Source organism: Apostichopus japonicus, chromosome 1 (assembly GCF_037975245.1).
Source record: "Apostichopus japonicus isolate 1M-3 chromosome 1, ASM3797524v1, whole genome shotgun sequence".
NCBI classification, from domain to species: domain Eukaryota; kingdom Metazoa; phylum Echinodermata; class Holothuroidea; order Aspidochirotida; family Stichopodidae; genus Apostichopus; species Apostichopus japonicus.
In genome coordinates, this window is record NC_092561.1 from 10785185 (window position 1) to 10799089 (window position 13905).

General features: G+C 34.7%; 1 protein-coding gene across 1 annotated transcript in view; it reads right to left on the bottom strand.

Annotated features, from left to right (window-relative positions):
- Positions 1-13905, bottom strand: part of LOC139967123 (echinoidin-like) — a 39714-nt gene that overhangs the window by 5600 nt on the left and 20209 nt on the right. The window contains exons 2-4 of the mRNA XM_071970843.1: positions 7849-8004; positions 1997-2227; positions 1283-1454 (exon numbers count right to left, since the gene is read on the bottom strand). Coding sequence (XP_071826944.1) covers positions 1283-1454; positions 1997-2118 — 294 coding nt within the window. The 5' untranslated portion in view covers positions 2119-2227; positions 7849-8004. The remainder of the gene's footprint in view (positions 1-1282; positions 1455-1996; positions 2228-7848; positions 8005-13905) is intronic.

The window sequence follows — 13905 nt, forward strand, 5'->3', positions numbered from 1 at the left end:
TGGTTTAAAAGTATCACAAAGGCAGCTGTGCATTTTAAGTATTCAAGAACATAACTTAGCGGTAATCATAGGTTTTGACCTTTCAAATTCATTTGAAACTTTTATCTAGTTAAAATTACATTTATCTTTATTTTTTATTCTTTTTCAAAACAAATGTTCAGAACTTTCTAAAATTGTAACAAACTATGTCTGCTAAGAAGGAGCATAGACAAGGAAAACAGGAGACAAGAAGGTTTAAAAGGAAATGACACCGTTATTCCGCCTATGTCTTATATTTTCGCACAAACAAATGGATAAACTGCTAAGAAATATTGCCAATCAAAACAAATTTTCTCAAATAGAAGCTTAGCTGAGCTAATGAAGTGTTGCTGCTCTTGGTCTTTTATTATCAACACTGTTTATGTTCACGTTGAAAATATGAAAGGAAAAACAAAGACCAAGTGACACTTTTCACCTCCTAGTGGCACTATGACATCACAAGTTGACAAAATGGTGGCTCCTGACACGACTTGAAAACCCTGATAGGCATATCTCCTAAACAAAGTAAGATATCTCAGCTTTTTGATGAGATGTATGTTCGCATGTATCTCAGTAAAAGTTGTACTGTGTGGTTTCTTCGTCTTCAGTAAATAGTGCATAGTTGATCAGATATATGTATCATTAAATTTCATGAAAATTCAATTAGCTATTCACAATACAGTACTAGTCTTGTCTCACAAATACTAGTATGGTGACAATTACACAACCTTAAAGGAGAAACAAACCCACCCATCAATGTTTGTCTATGTGATAGATCATATATGTGATGAATAGATTCCCCTTACAGTTAAGAAATAAATAATTCCGTTTGGGAGATACTAAAAATTTAATGTTTTTTTTTTACACAACGGAAGGTTACTGAGACTCCACCAAGTCTAAATATGACACCAACGAACCACATATGCTTCAACTTGTTTTTTTTTAAATGATTTTCGCTATTATTATGTTTCCTTCCTGTAATGGAGGCGAGTTTTAAAAATTGCTGAATCTAAGACAATGAAGGTCTTACTCTGAGCATGACCTAATGATGAAATTGGTGTAATTTTACCTTGAAAATATGAAAAGAAGAAAAAATATATTAAACGATTTTAGATCAAGTTTTCATTACAAAGTTGCAAAGGGGTACTTTTCATTATCAAAAAGGGATACTTCTAATTTACGAAAACGGGAAACTTGGAGTTTCCCAAAACTGAGAGGGATCGGACCCCGTTCCGGTTCCGTCTCCCTTGTAAATGTTACTCACCTGTTTTTCTGAGGCAGGTTTATCAGGTCTCATGGTCTTCCAAAAGTTATTCACGAAATCATTTTCATCGCTTGACTCAATCGTTGTCAGGTGTCCTTTTACTCCGGAGGTACTAAACGTTTGGCAAAAAGTCTCCGCGTCCGTCCATGTCCGTAACGGGTCATTGAAAAACCTTTTACAAATAATTAAGATAGAATACTTTATAACCACTACGGTGATAGAGCTATTAAACAGGGTGGGGTTTTAATTTTAAGTTTTAATTTGAAGTAATAATGCAAACATGACTTAAATAAACGTGATAACGTCGTAGTTTCAAGTTTAATAGCGGCATGGCTTGGACTAATATTAAATTGGCAGAATTTGGAATAAAGTACTTCAACAAAACACTTAACATGACTATCAATTTTCATTTAAAATAAAGGAAGAGAAACTAGAATTGTCGAAATTTCTGATTTGCTTTTGTATGCGATTAATCAAAACCTGTCGAGTGCTCCTTAATTAATCGCTTATTAATTACCATGTGATTGTCTTACTAGATGGATTAATTCCAATCCGGTTGTGTATGATCGTGCCACATGACCAAACAATGCTGTTTGTATTGTAAACTGATGTGCTGTTAGGTGTTAATTGGGCACATATTTTGTTTAATTAACTATAGAATATACAAACGAGTATAACATTAACGTACTTTACAATTATTGTTATTCGCTATACCTGTAACAGTTGGTACCAAATGATGTCCATCCGGAAGGACAATTACGCGATGAGCAAGAAGCTTTTGCCAAGTAGATGCTTGATGACAGCAAAACGAAAGCTGTGATGCCAAAAGCCTTCATGATGTCAATTAACACAGTTCTGCTGGAAGCACGATATCAAAACGGTATTCAATTCGGTCGAATTCTTGTTGTGCTCAGGTTTACTTGCAAACACGGCTTTTTATTCGTTCTTGTTGTTACAAAAGGAGCAAAAAAATTCAAAATTCAAATATAAATCATGCAAATAATGTTTACCTAGTAATACTTAATTATACAATGACGACTTCTGATTGATGGAATCAAAGATTGCTATTTGATTACTTTATGTCTGGACGATTTGATTGGCAGAAAGTGTGCGGCTGGGTGGGACTGATACTAATGGATCTGTACTTTCAACACATGTTTTCCCAGAATTACATGCATGTTTTAAAATTGCTCTCTCCACACATCGCTCTCTCTGTCTCTCTCTCTCTTTCATTTGCTGTTTACAATATTTTGAGCGATAACTTAAGAACAGATGTACAATTTAAAACAAATATTGTAAAACATAATGCTAAAATTATGTGACATTCTAAGTTAACGAATTAATTGTTTCGATATAAAGGCTGGGTAACTGTAAGAAAAGGTTAAAACAAAAGGGTTGTTATACATCAGAATTCTACATACGTAAATTGACGGTTGCTTTGCTGCCATTAACAAATTAATCAATTTTTCGAAATGGGTAAAGTTATTGTTTTATCAGATAACCGTAAGAAAGTTTACCACAAAGTTAACAACATCAGAATGCTACCGACGTAACTTGACGGTTGCGTGGTTACCATTACAAAAGAAAGCCCGTTGTTTCATTTTTACGTCATAATTGGGGGGGGGATAACGGCTGTTAAATTACGTAGAAGCACAGGCTTTCTGGCTGCCGGTATCTTACCGCCAGAGAGAAAGAAATTTATCAACAGTGTTATAGATGAACAACTTGATAATTATTCTACATGTTTCATATTTTTAGGCCGGCCAAGGATCGAACACACGACCTCTATGCTAGTTTACATTTCTTCTAATGTCACTGCCTTTATCCACTCGACCAGATAGTACTAGTTTAAAACAACCAACTCAGTATCATAACATTTTTTTTATTGTGGTTGGTCATAACATTACTGATGTACCATATTGTTCCAATGTATTACGGTTGCATTGTCTATACTTATTAGGCTAGCTGTTCGCCTTTTTGTCAGATTCCTACATTATGTATATATATATATAGATACCAAAAGGATTACTGAATTGTCCTTTTCAGAATTTTCAAATTTTGCGGAAAATCACCCTTTACGAATGTCACGCGAGTCACGTCACGCGAGTCACATCAATTCAAGATGGTGTTTCTACCCATATTACTGTGTGAATATTACAGGGATGTTATAGTTTGATGAATGAATCACTGAATAGAGATTTTCAATATTTTTTCGACATCAAGGCATTAGACAACAGTGGTGAATTGAAAACACCCTCGATTTACTGTCACGAGAGTCACAAAATTTACTGTTTTTATTTTTTCTTCTTGGCTGCTCAAAAGCTTTACTCCAAATAATGAATATCAAGTCTTCACATAGATAACAAAAAGATTACTGAATTTTCCTTTTCAGAAGATATTCAAATTTTGCGGAAAATCACCTTTAACAAATGTCACGTGAGTCACGTCACGCGAGTCACGTCAATTCAAGATAGTGTTTCTACCTATATTACTGTGTGAAAATTACAGGGATTTATAGTTTGATGAATGAATCACTGATTAAAGATATCATATATGCATTCCCCTTTTAATTAGGCAACTTGAGTAATATTGGCACACATAATTCAACCAATTATAATAATTTCATTTGAAATATCAGAATTTAAATTCATGAATATTTATTCGCAATAAAATGCCTATATTATCACCACATTTGGAAAGTTAGCATGTGTCATTGATTTTTTAGTAATATACAAAAACATAATCTATATTAGTATCTGGCAATGCAATGTGCTATGACTTGACAACCTTAAGGTTAACTGCACAATCATTCCCAAAATCAAAATGAGAATGGTAATTTGATCAAAATGAATAAAAAATTGAATACAGCCGTAACACTTTTGGTTTATTCAAATATGACAAATGAGAATGGTAATTTGAATCACATTTTGATAGATGTTTCTTCTATAACTTTCAAATGAGTGACTTCAACAGACTAAATATTGTTATAAATATTAATTGACGAGATATATTGCCTGAAAAACTGTACTACCCGTACAGTATATTACCTACTGTCTGCAGTCATGAGGGTAACTCGGGGACATTAATATCATCTGAACATTCCCAAGGGAAGTTCCTTTTGGACAATTTCTAGACCAATGAATGTTATATTTGACTATGCAAGATCTATACCTTCGATTCACTACTGCATTTGGTCTAGAACTATCTGAAAAGTGAGCTCGTCACGCGAGTCACGTTTTCTTGTCACGCGAGTCACAATACATTCTTCAACGTTATTTTCATGCGTTACAACATTTTCTCAAAGTTGCATAGCAATTGAGGTAGAGGTGTTTTTCAACTTCGGTATGATTATAAAAAGTTATTGGAAACATTTTAATAAGACATAAGAAATCGAACATTTGTGTGTGCATTCTGATTTTCGCTAATAGTAACTGTCACGCGAGTCACGTTTAGTTTTTGACCAATTTCACCCCCAATACTTGAGGTATAAATATTTTTCGCTACTGTTGTAAACATTAAGGCTTACCTTCACTGACTACATGAATGCTTTTCTCCCATGTATTTCCTTATTTGTTTAATGATATCAAATAGAGAGGAATTTTAGTAAAAATGTCACGCGAGTCACCACGGAATTGACCCTATATATAATGAGGGATGCATGTACCGGATAATTACACCGTCTTTATTACACTACAGACATTTCAATTTAAACATGTTCATAAAAGGAAAACAATCGTTGAAAATGCTTCTTTTTATAAATTGGCTATTTGCATATGCTGAACGAGAAATTACAATTAGAACAGATAGAACTAATATACATAATGTATGTATGTGTGTTGCAGATTTCACAAAATCTTTACCATTACTTGATAACAGTGACATGCATAAATTAATATATTTACATATAAAAGCAAAATTTAAAAGTCTTAATTAAAAAAAATTATGCTGATATGTGTAAATTACTTGTAAATAAAACGAAATCGTTGAAATGTGTTGAAAATGTGTGTTTGCTTCTCTTCACTTGAAATTGCGTCATATGAAATGTAATATTTATCCAATTCCCATAATGTATGTATGTGTGTTACAGCTTTCACCAAATCTGTACCATTACTTGAATACAGTGGCACGCATAAATTAAAATACTTACATATAAAAGCAACATTGAAAAGCCTTAATCTCAAATATTTGACTTGTAAATGCTTACTAAACGGAATTTTGATAACAACGTAATTTAATGTATAATCAGTATGTACAAAGTGTGTACAGAATTCACCAAAGTCGTAACGTTATACTGACACGTGTAACTTAAATGTGTCCATAAGAAATGCATAATTTGACTTCCAAATACGTTTTATGGAATCATATTATAATAAGTTTCTACTGAGGACTATATTTAGAATAACTTTGTATGAATATTATTTATATAAACCCTCTGTTTTCAGGACATGTATGTATAGCCTAATTGTTCTATTATTAAACAGATATTATCGAAAACTAGTAGGCGTGACCCAGAATTGAGTCTCGGAAACTTTTCGGTGGGTCGCGGGATTTTCCAGATGTTTGAGCCGGGTGTGGGGTCGGGTGTGGTTCGGGTGTGAGGTCGGGTGGGTCGTGAGGAGTGGGATCTGGTGGGTCGTGGCTCAGCCCTCATAGAAACCTCCTGGGTCTAAAAGTTTGCGAATCGCTGATTAACAGCATTTGACAGCTGTTTCTTGTAGACTGTTAGTAGTGTTTGAAGTGAGTCGACATCGGTCTGTAACGCAACATTTTAGATGGATTACATAAGTCAATTTGCTGATATTGTAAATATTCAACGTTGAAACAGTTTGCCATTTAAATAAATGCTTCGGAAACGTAGTGTGATTTTCTTCGTGCCGTAGTTTACTTTACATTTATTGTTTCTTCCAGGGCACTATCCTATGTGAACACATAATATATACATAACACGACGTGCTTCTGCATACACACAAGCACTACATGTAGGGCTAGTACGCCCGGTCAAGGTGACATACCGTACCCTTCTATGACGTATAAGAACCGTCCTCGGGGTAGCTCCTCATTCCGGCAAAATTTAATTTCTCCCTATTTAACAAAACAATAGTCTCGTTGACTTATCTAGTCAATGATGAAGCCATTAAGGCATGAATTTTTATAACCCCGACATATTTCTACAGGCAGCTGTTACCGAATACCAAAGTGCGTAATCAAACTACAGTGAAACTTTCAATTCGAAATATAATTTGCCAAAGTTACAGTGCAGATGTGAAATATATGTGAACTACAATATATGTGAACTACAATGTTACTGAGTGCAGTCGAATATTGTCACCTGCAAAAAAAGGAAGCATAACCAATCTCGCGGAACCGAGACCAGTGCAATGCAACAGAATGAAAAGCAAACCCTGACAATGAACTGTCGATGATATTTTAATTTTAATTACTTTTTAAATAGCGCCATCTTTTCTATTTGCCGAATTTCTCACTATTTTTTACTAAGGGGCTAGGGGGGGGCGGGTGATGGAGGAAAATTTTCATTAATTTTGTGAGAAACAGGTGTGCAAATAAATATAGACCAAGATATACTAAAAATGAATACTCGTATATCCAAAGAGTTGCACTTTCATACAAACTGGAAAAATAGTTGTGTTAGGTTGACAGTTATAAATAGATGATTGAGTTTTACGACATCATTTAGTTTTACATATGTAATGTATTTCAAATGAAAAGCATAAGCATACAATTAACTGTATAGCAGGGCGCTTAGAACCAGGCTGCAGTGAGACTTCTCCATCTATCTCATAATAATATATTCTACTCTTGCTTCCCACTCATAAAATGTTACGGGATAACGCCAACGACGCCCATGGCTGTTAAATAAATTATGGTCGTCATTTATAGCATAATCGAGAAAAGCTTTCAAATGATAATACAAGTTTTAACCAATGACATTCATTCTCCAACGGTGCAATTTCAAGTTTCGGACGTATGGAAAGCCGTTTTAACATTTCCTCCGGAAGTTTAGAAAATTGAATTCAATTTTGGATATTGAAATTTAATTTCAGACATCTTAAAATCAATGTAAGATATTTTACCATTTGTAATCTAGATATCTGAAATAGGATTTCTTTCAGATATCTCAATATGCACTTCAGATAGATGGAATAACGCACAATTTTAGCAACTAAATATTAAAACGGCTTTCCATGTACAAGCGTTGAGAGGGGGGGGGGGTGTACTGAAATAATCAATTTCGGAATGAAATATTGGTTTAATATAATTGTTTTGTTGTTTAGTTATGTTACAGCCTGAAACGGTATACTCAATGAATGTAAAGATGTCAGTTATTACAGAGCACGGTTTTCAACATTTGGGGTCAGTGCTTCAGAGGCTGTTCGATATTTCCATCATTTATTATAACACGAACAATAACGAAAAGAATAGTAAGAAGAATAAAGAGAGGCTGTGGTGAGAAGTATATCGTTAAGTTTAGGCTAATTCGGTTTTTTACAAGGTAATCTTACAAATAAAACCGAACATTCTGCTGCATTTCCAATCATTCTACTTGCCTATGTCACCGTAAAGGCTCTTCCAGATGGTTACCGATTACCTCCTGCAGTGTTTGACTCATTTCTCCACCAGTTTGGGAATCTCGGAACACATCCATTTACGTCACGAAATGGAGTTCATTCTCGAGCCTGATCAATGTAACCGATCCACACGTGCTGAAAGAGAAGATGACATAAATATGCAACGATTGCCAAGATAAAATCTATAGGAAATTCAGTTTTTTCTAGTATATACATAGGTCTTACGGTTGGATTTTACAGGCCCGTTCTTAGAGCATTAAGGCATACCGTACAGGGTATGCATTTTACATGTATTGACACCTGAGCAAGTCTAGGTAAGTATGACATCATCAGGCTAATTGTGCTTGGATTGTTAACGTATTCTTCTTTATTTACATTACTTTTCATTTCCTTGATAAACATCAGTCTTGTCAATGCCGATGCTCGATTTTAGCAGGTATGATATGAGCTATAATGATGACATTATCAGCGCAGCTGAGCTATAGCGATCATGCGACTCTGCCGAAATTCTGTCACTTTTGCCACCGTGTTTCAATGACTGCCATTTTGTCAGTTTTCATTCAATTTGGCAGGATATTCTTCAGTTGGTTTTTGAGTTAAGTTTCCATGCGATCATATAAGTAAATTTGAAGGTCATTTGAGGTCACAAGAGGTCATTTTCTGAAAATGTAAAATATGCTACCCCTCTTATAGCTTTTGTCCAAAACTGCTGAAATGTTGTGGATATAAATTAGAAAGTGGTGAAATAAAGTTGTTCAGGGGGAAAATTGACGTTATGTGAGGGCCCAAAACAGGGCCTTCTGTAGAGTTTTCAGTTATGATGAAATGTAGGCCACAGATCATGTGCAATGATCATGAAATTTGTTTTTTCAACTTTTAGTATTCATCGCCAGTATGCGTTTTGGTATGATCAGCAAAATGGGAAATAATTTCACCCGCGGGAGACTTGATCAAGTCAAATATTTACCTGTTGTTCAAGCTTTCCATCTAGTTCGAACTTTTCCACAGTTTGCGTGTGGAATACGACATTGTGAGAATGACCTGTATTGTTGGAGCCGAATCCGAGGTCTGCTCTTTAACGTTACAAACGTAGTACGTCGTTTGTAAGCAAGTTGCGGGTCGTTCTATTATTGTAAAGGTGCAGTTTTCGTGAGTAATTTTGGGTCAGCCCAGTTCAAACGTTGATATCCACATTTGTTGGCAGATTTAGCAGAGGAATACTTTTATACGTTTTCTTTCTATTCTTGCATGAGTTTAAACTTAAAAGTGCATATACTGTTGGTTGTTTGTTTTTGCAATGGGGCACAGTTTATCCCTAGTTATACGTACAATGATCTATTGCATAAAATATGTTCGTGACAGTGTTTCCACTTTGAAGGAAGTTTCTCGGAATACGACAATATCGGGATTTTGTCGGGGACTAACATGGAGCGGTTCTTATATACACCCAACAGTAGTTAGGGCTAACAACCGTTGAAATCAGCCGATTTCAGGAAATAGTCACCGGATGTCGGGATATGTAGCGACGCAATGAGCGGAAATTCGTGTCTGACAGTCAGTTGACGTCAACAGGCTGAAATGTGAAAACGCTGTGACCACCATAGATACGGGTGTGTAACCTTGACAAGTTTTCTACTTCCATTGAGTATAAATGTATCAATTTATCAAGGGTCAACAGTCTCCGCAGAACTCATATAAACAAAAGTTTCTCATGCTATCTTACAATGATAACATTCTCTTAAACCCTGTTACAATGAAGTCAGCCATTCAAACCTCAATACAGTTCTGCATTCTGGTCCAAAGATACTACAAAAGCAGCTGTGCATTTTATGTATTCAAGACCACAACTTAGCGGTAATCATAGGTTTTGACCTTTCAAATTCATTTGAAACTGTTTTCATTGTTTATTTCAATAGAAATAAAAATTACATTTATAATTATGTCTGTTTTTGCAAAACAATTTCATTTGGGAGATATTCAAAATGTAATGTTTTTTTTTGCATTCAGGAAGGTTACTGAGACTTCATCAAGTCAAAATATGACCAACGAGCCACATGTGCTTCAACTTTGTTTCTTATATTTTCCCCAATTTATTACAATGTTTTTTTCTGTAATGGAGGGGAGTTTTACAAATTGCTGAAATCTAAAACAATGAAGATATTACTCTTTGCATGACCTAAGAATCCAATAGGCTGGACCTAAAAAAAACGATAGGCTTCTTGTACTGAACGTTTCACAACTATATAGTCCTACTAAATATGAGATTGGTTCAAGCTTCCCTTCTTGAGATATTGTGTCTACAAGGTTTTCACTATTTGGCTCCTGGTGACCCCAAATGACTTTTGACCTCTCCACAAAACAATAGGGTTCTTCTACTCAATGTAGGTTCCGCTACTCACGAAATATGAGATTGGTCCAAGCTTCACTTCTTGAGATATCGTGTTTACAAGCAAGGTGTCACACACACAAAGACATAGGTTACGATTATCATCGAAACCAACTAGAAGGGGAATTACGTATTTTCTGTAATTTAAAAAAGGTTTATAAAAACAATTAATGGAAGATTTCATTAGATCTAAAAGTATTACAACACGTAAGTGGTGTGCGTCAAAATAGTGGGATACCGTACAGCGAATTTCTAACATTTTCAACTATATAAATGTCTTTATAACTCCAACGTTGGCTTTTAAATACCAAATTTGTTTTTGTTTGTACTTCTTGGTTTTTTGTTTAATTATAATTAGTTTTCTTTTCTTTCTTTTTTTTCTACAGTTTTAGAAATTCAACGTACTGGAAATTTAAAGAGTTTACCAAACCTGGTCAGATGCTTGGTGATCAAATGAGGGCGTCCTTGGCTCAGGATCCAATCAATCCGGTCTCAACCAACGATTTCTTTCCAGCCTTAGATCGAAGATTGTCCCAAATTCTCTCAGAACTTGATAGATGTATCGACAAATTTGGAAGAGACGCAGTACTTTTGGAAGACTGATTCAATCATGACGTCACGAGTGATTCGGGTTAAGGGGGATAGATCGATTGTTGGGCCATTTGGGTTTGTCTAACCCCATTCAATTACAATCAAAAAGGTAAAAAGAAAAACCTCAAATTGCCCTTACATTATAGTGGCAATACAAACAAAACAAAAACAAAAAACACCTTTGTCTGTCCAAGTATCCATTTAACGACAAGTGTTGAATAATTTTGATTGTTATTAAAACTTTCATTTCGATACCATTGAAAAAGGAAGACAATAAACGATAGCGCAAAACATATTGTAATTTTAATGTATAATAATACAAACAAATCATAGAAATATGTCATCAAAACTATGTGTCATCACAATGTGTCATCAAACTGTGTCATCAACACAAATCATCAACACTATTTTATAAAATTGGGTGAAATGAAATACAGCATTTCATTGAGATCTTCTGAGAGTAAAAGTTATTTCAATTCGTTTAAATAGAGTACTTAGGAAAGGCTCGTAAGCAAAAGGGCTAAAAATATGAAAGGTAAAAGAATTAAGTAAGGCTAAGTAATGTATGGGAAAGTTTCATCTCTTTTTGGGGGGGGGCAGTGAGCGAGTGGGAGGTGGGTGTGGTGGGGGTAAACCACTTACGAAGGAGCCCATGCAGAGAACCAAATTATAGTAGGCTATATACACTTACAGAGTTATCACATAAATCATACAACAAAGTGAGAAATATATCATGGACTAAATTTCAGAGTTTGTTTTGTAATGAATTGATCAGTTCTAAAGGATGACTCTAGGCAGAAATTTAATCTTAATATGTTATAGTCCAAGAAAAAAAAACTGCTAGTTTATAACATTTCTATTACTATTCCGGTATTTAAAGATATTCAGATTTAAAATATGCTAGTCTCTGGAATGCTCCTTTAAGGCTAAATTATATGATGACGTCACATCCTCAGTGCAGGCTTTAATAATATTTAATTTTATTCATAGTTTTACAAATTCTAAAAACTCAAAGCAAAAGTATTATTTTTAACTTCATGTAATCAGTGAGGCGTCTGGAATGACGTTCAACAGAATTTGTCCGTGACAAATCTGTAAACGAATTGTATATATGTCATTTGTGGTTTTAAAAGTCTTTTGTTTTCCCACTAAGCTTTTCACGTTGCATCAGAGTAATTGACCTAGTCCGTATATGTTAGATTAAAAAAACTATTCTTTATTATATAGTTCCCGGTCCTCCTAACGGACAACCCCTTCCCCCACCGGTCCCGGGTTTGTATATTCTCTCTCTTGAACTACCTCACGGTCACCTTCTCGTCTGTCATACGCGTAAGTAAAAAGAAAACATCCAGCGTTTAACAAATGGATTAATTAGTATTTAATCAACATAACCAATAGTTTTTTCGTTCTATATGAAAAAATTGTTAAGTCGTCAGATCTGCATCGTGTTAAAAACAGTATAGATTAGTTGTGTTAACTATCTATACCCGTTCTTCATATTGTCAGTAACATTCTGAGTTTCATTCCTCCTTGTACAAACTGCAAGTTTATCGTGAAGTATAGACCTAAACTTTCTGAACAAAAAACAACAACAAGAAAGAGACAGACAGAGAAAAGGAAGCTTATTCATAACAGAAAAACTTATGTATATTCATAATAGCTGTGTACTTGAATTATCTGCATTTCACGTAGCTTCACTTTCGTCACGTTTTATCATAATTTCCATCCAGTACGTCCTCTTTCAAAGAACAAATATATCCCAATCGGCACTAAAACAACCATCAAGTATAACTATAAAATATCTAGGTTATTGCTAACTGAAATCTCTCCACGGCTAAAGCAGTTTTATTTACCTTCGTGAGATTATGACACATGTTGTACGTAAATCGATGAGATTTCAAGCATTTTTACAGAATTGTTGACTTCCGTGTTGAATAAGTATGTAAACGAAGGTCAGAGAATGTTAGTTATGCTATTATGATTATCTACATCAAAAATGTTAACACCCGTCCATTGATGCAGATTCCGAGAGATTATGTAAACTTCATACAAAATTGGATTACAAAATTACAAAACATGTTACAAAAAAAAAAAATTATATGAAGGAAATGAAACAATTTACAATTTGTTTTCGTTTTCAACCCTAATTCATATATTTGATCAAAGATAAACGAACATTGGAAAGGCATACTTCCCAGTTATTGAACCAATGAACATATGTGACGTTAATCATTATAAGCCTATAAGCTCTAAACAAAACCGTTCCTTTAAACATAAAAAGTAAAATCTTTAATTGTACGGATAATCGTAATTCTATGTTTTTATCAGTGCCGGTCAAATTTTAACTTGTCCCAAGTGACAAGTTATCTGGACTAATTGAATAAAACGGATGAATTGTCTAGTTTAGTATAAAACAAGGAGTACGGTGTAGTGAAGGAAGCATAACACAATTTCAGAGTATTTAATACATTCATTTGAAAAGTAGTTACCAGTATCTGGGAAAGGGGCATCTGACCAGGCCGGGGAGTTGCTAGGGTCCCTGCTCCCAGCCGATACTCATGGCTAGTACAGTAACTACTGGTGCCAACTGTTACACATGTTACCGTGTTACGAACACAAAGTAGTAAGTACTAATGCACGGTTGTGGGGAAATGATAGATATACCTTAAAACGACTAGATACGACATTATTTAGAATCACGTATTAAATAATTCGCACTAAATGGTTGGTACAGCAACTACTGTAGTCTGTTCATGTCCCACATCCATCATCAGTAATTACTACTTTGTGTTCGTAACATGTGTTACAGGACTTCAACAATAGTTACTGTACGAGCCATGAATATCGGGTGCTGCTTCACAAGGTTTATGAGCGCTTCATCTCCTCCCTATAACAATTGTCTGATCTGACTCAGTATATAAAACCAGAATGCAAAAGACGCATTGAGGTTTCGATGACTTCATTGCACTAGACTTTGCTTGTTAACCAGAAATAGCTGTTACAATATAAATGGCCAGATCTACTACTTTGATGTTACAATTACACTATGGCATGGTAAA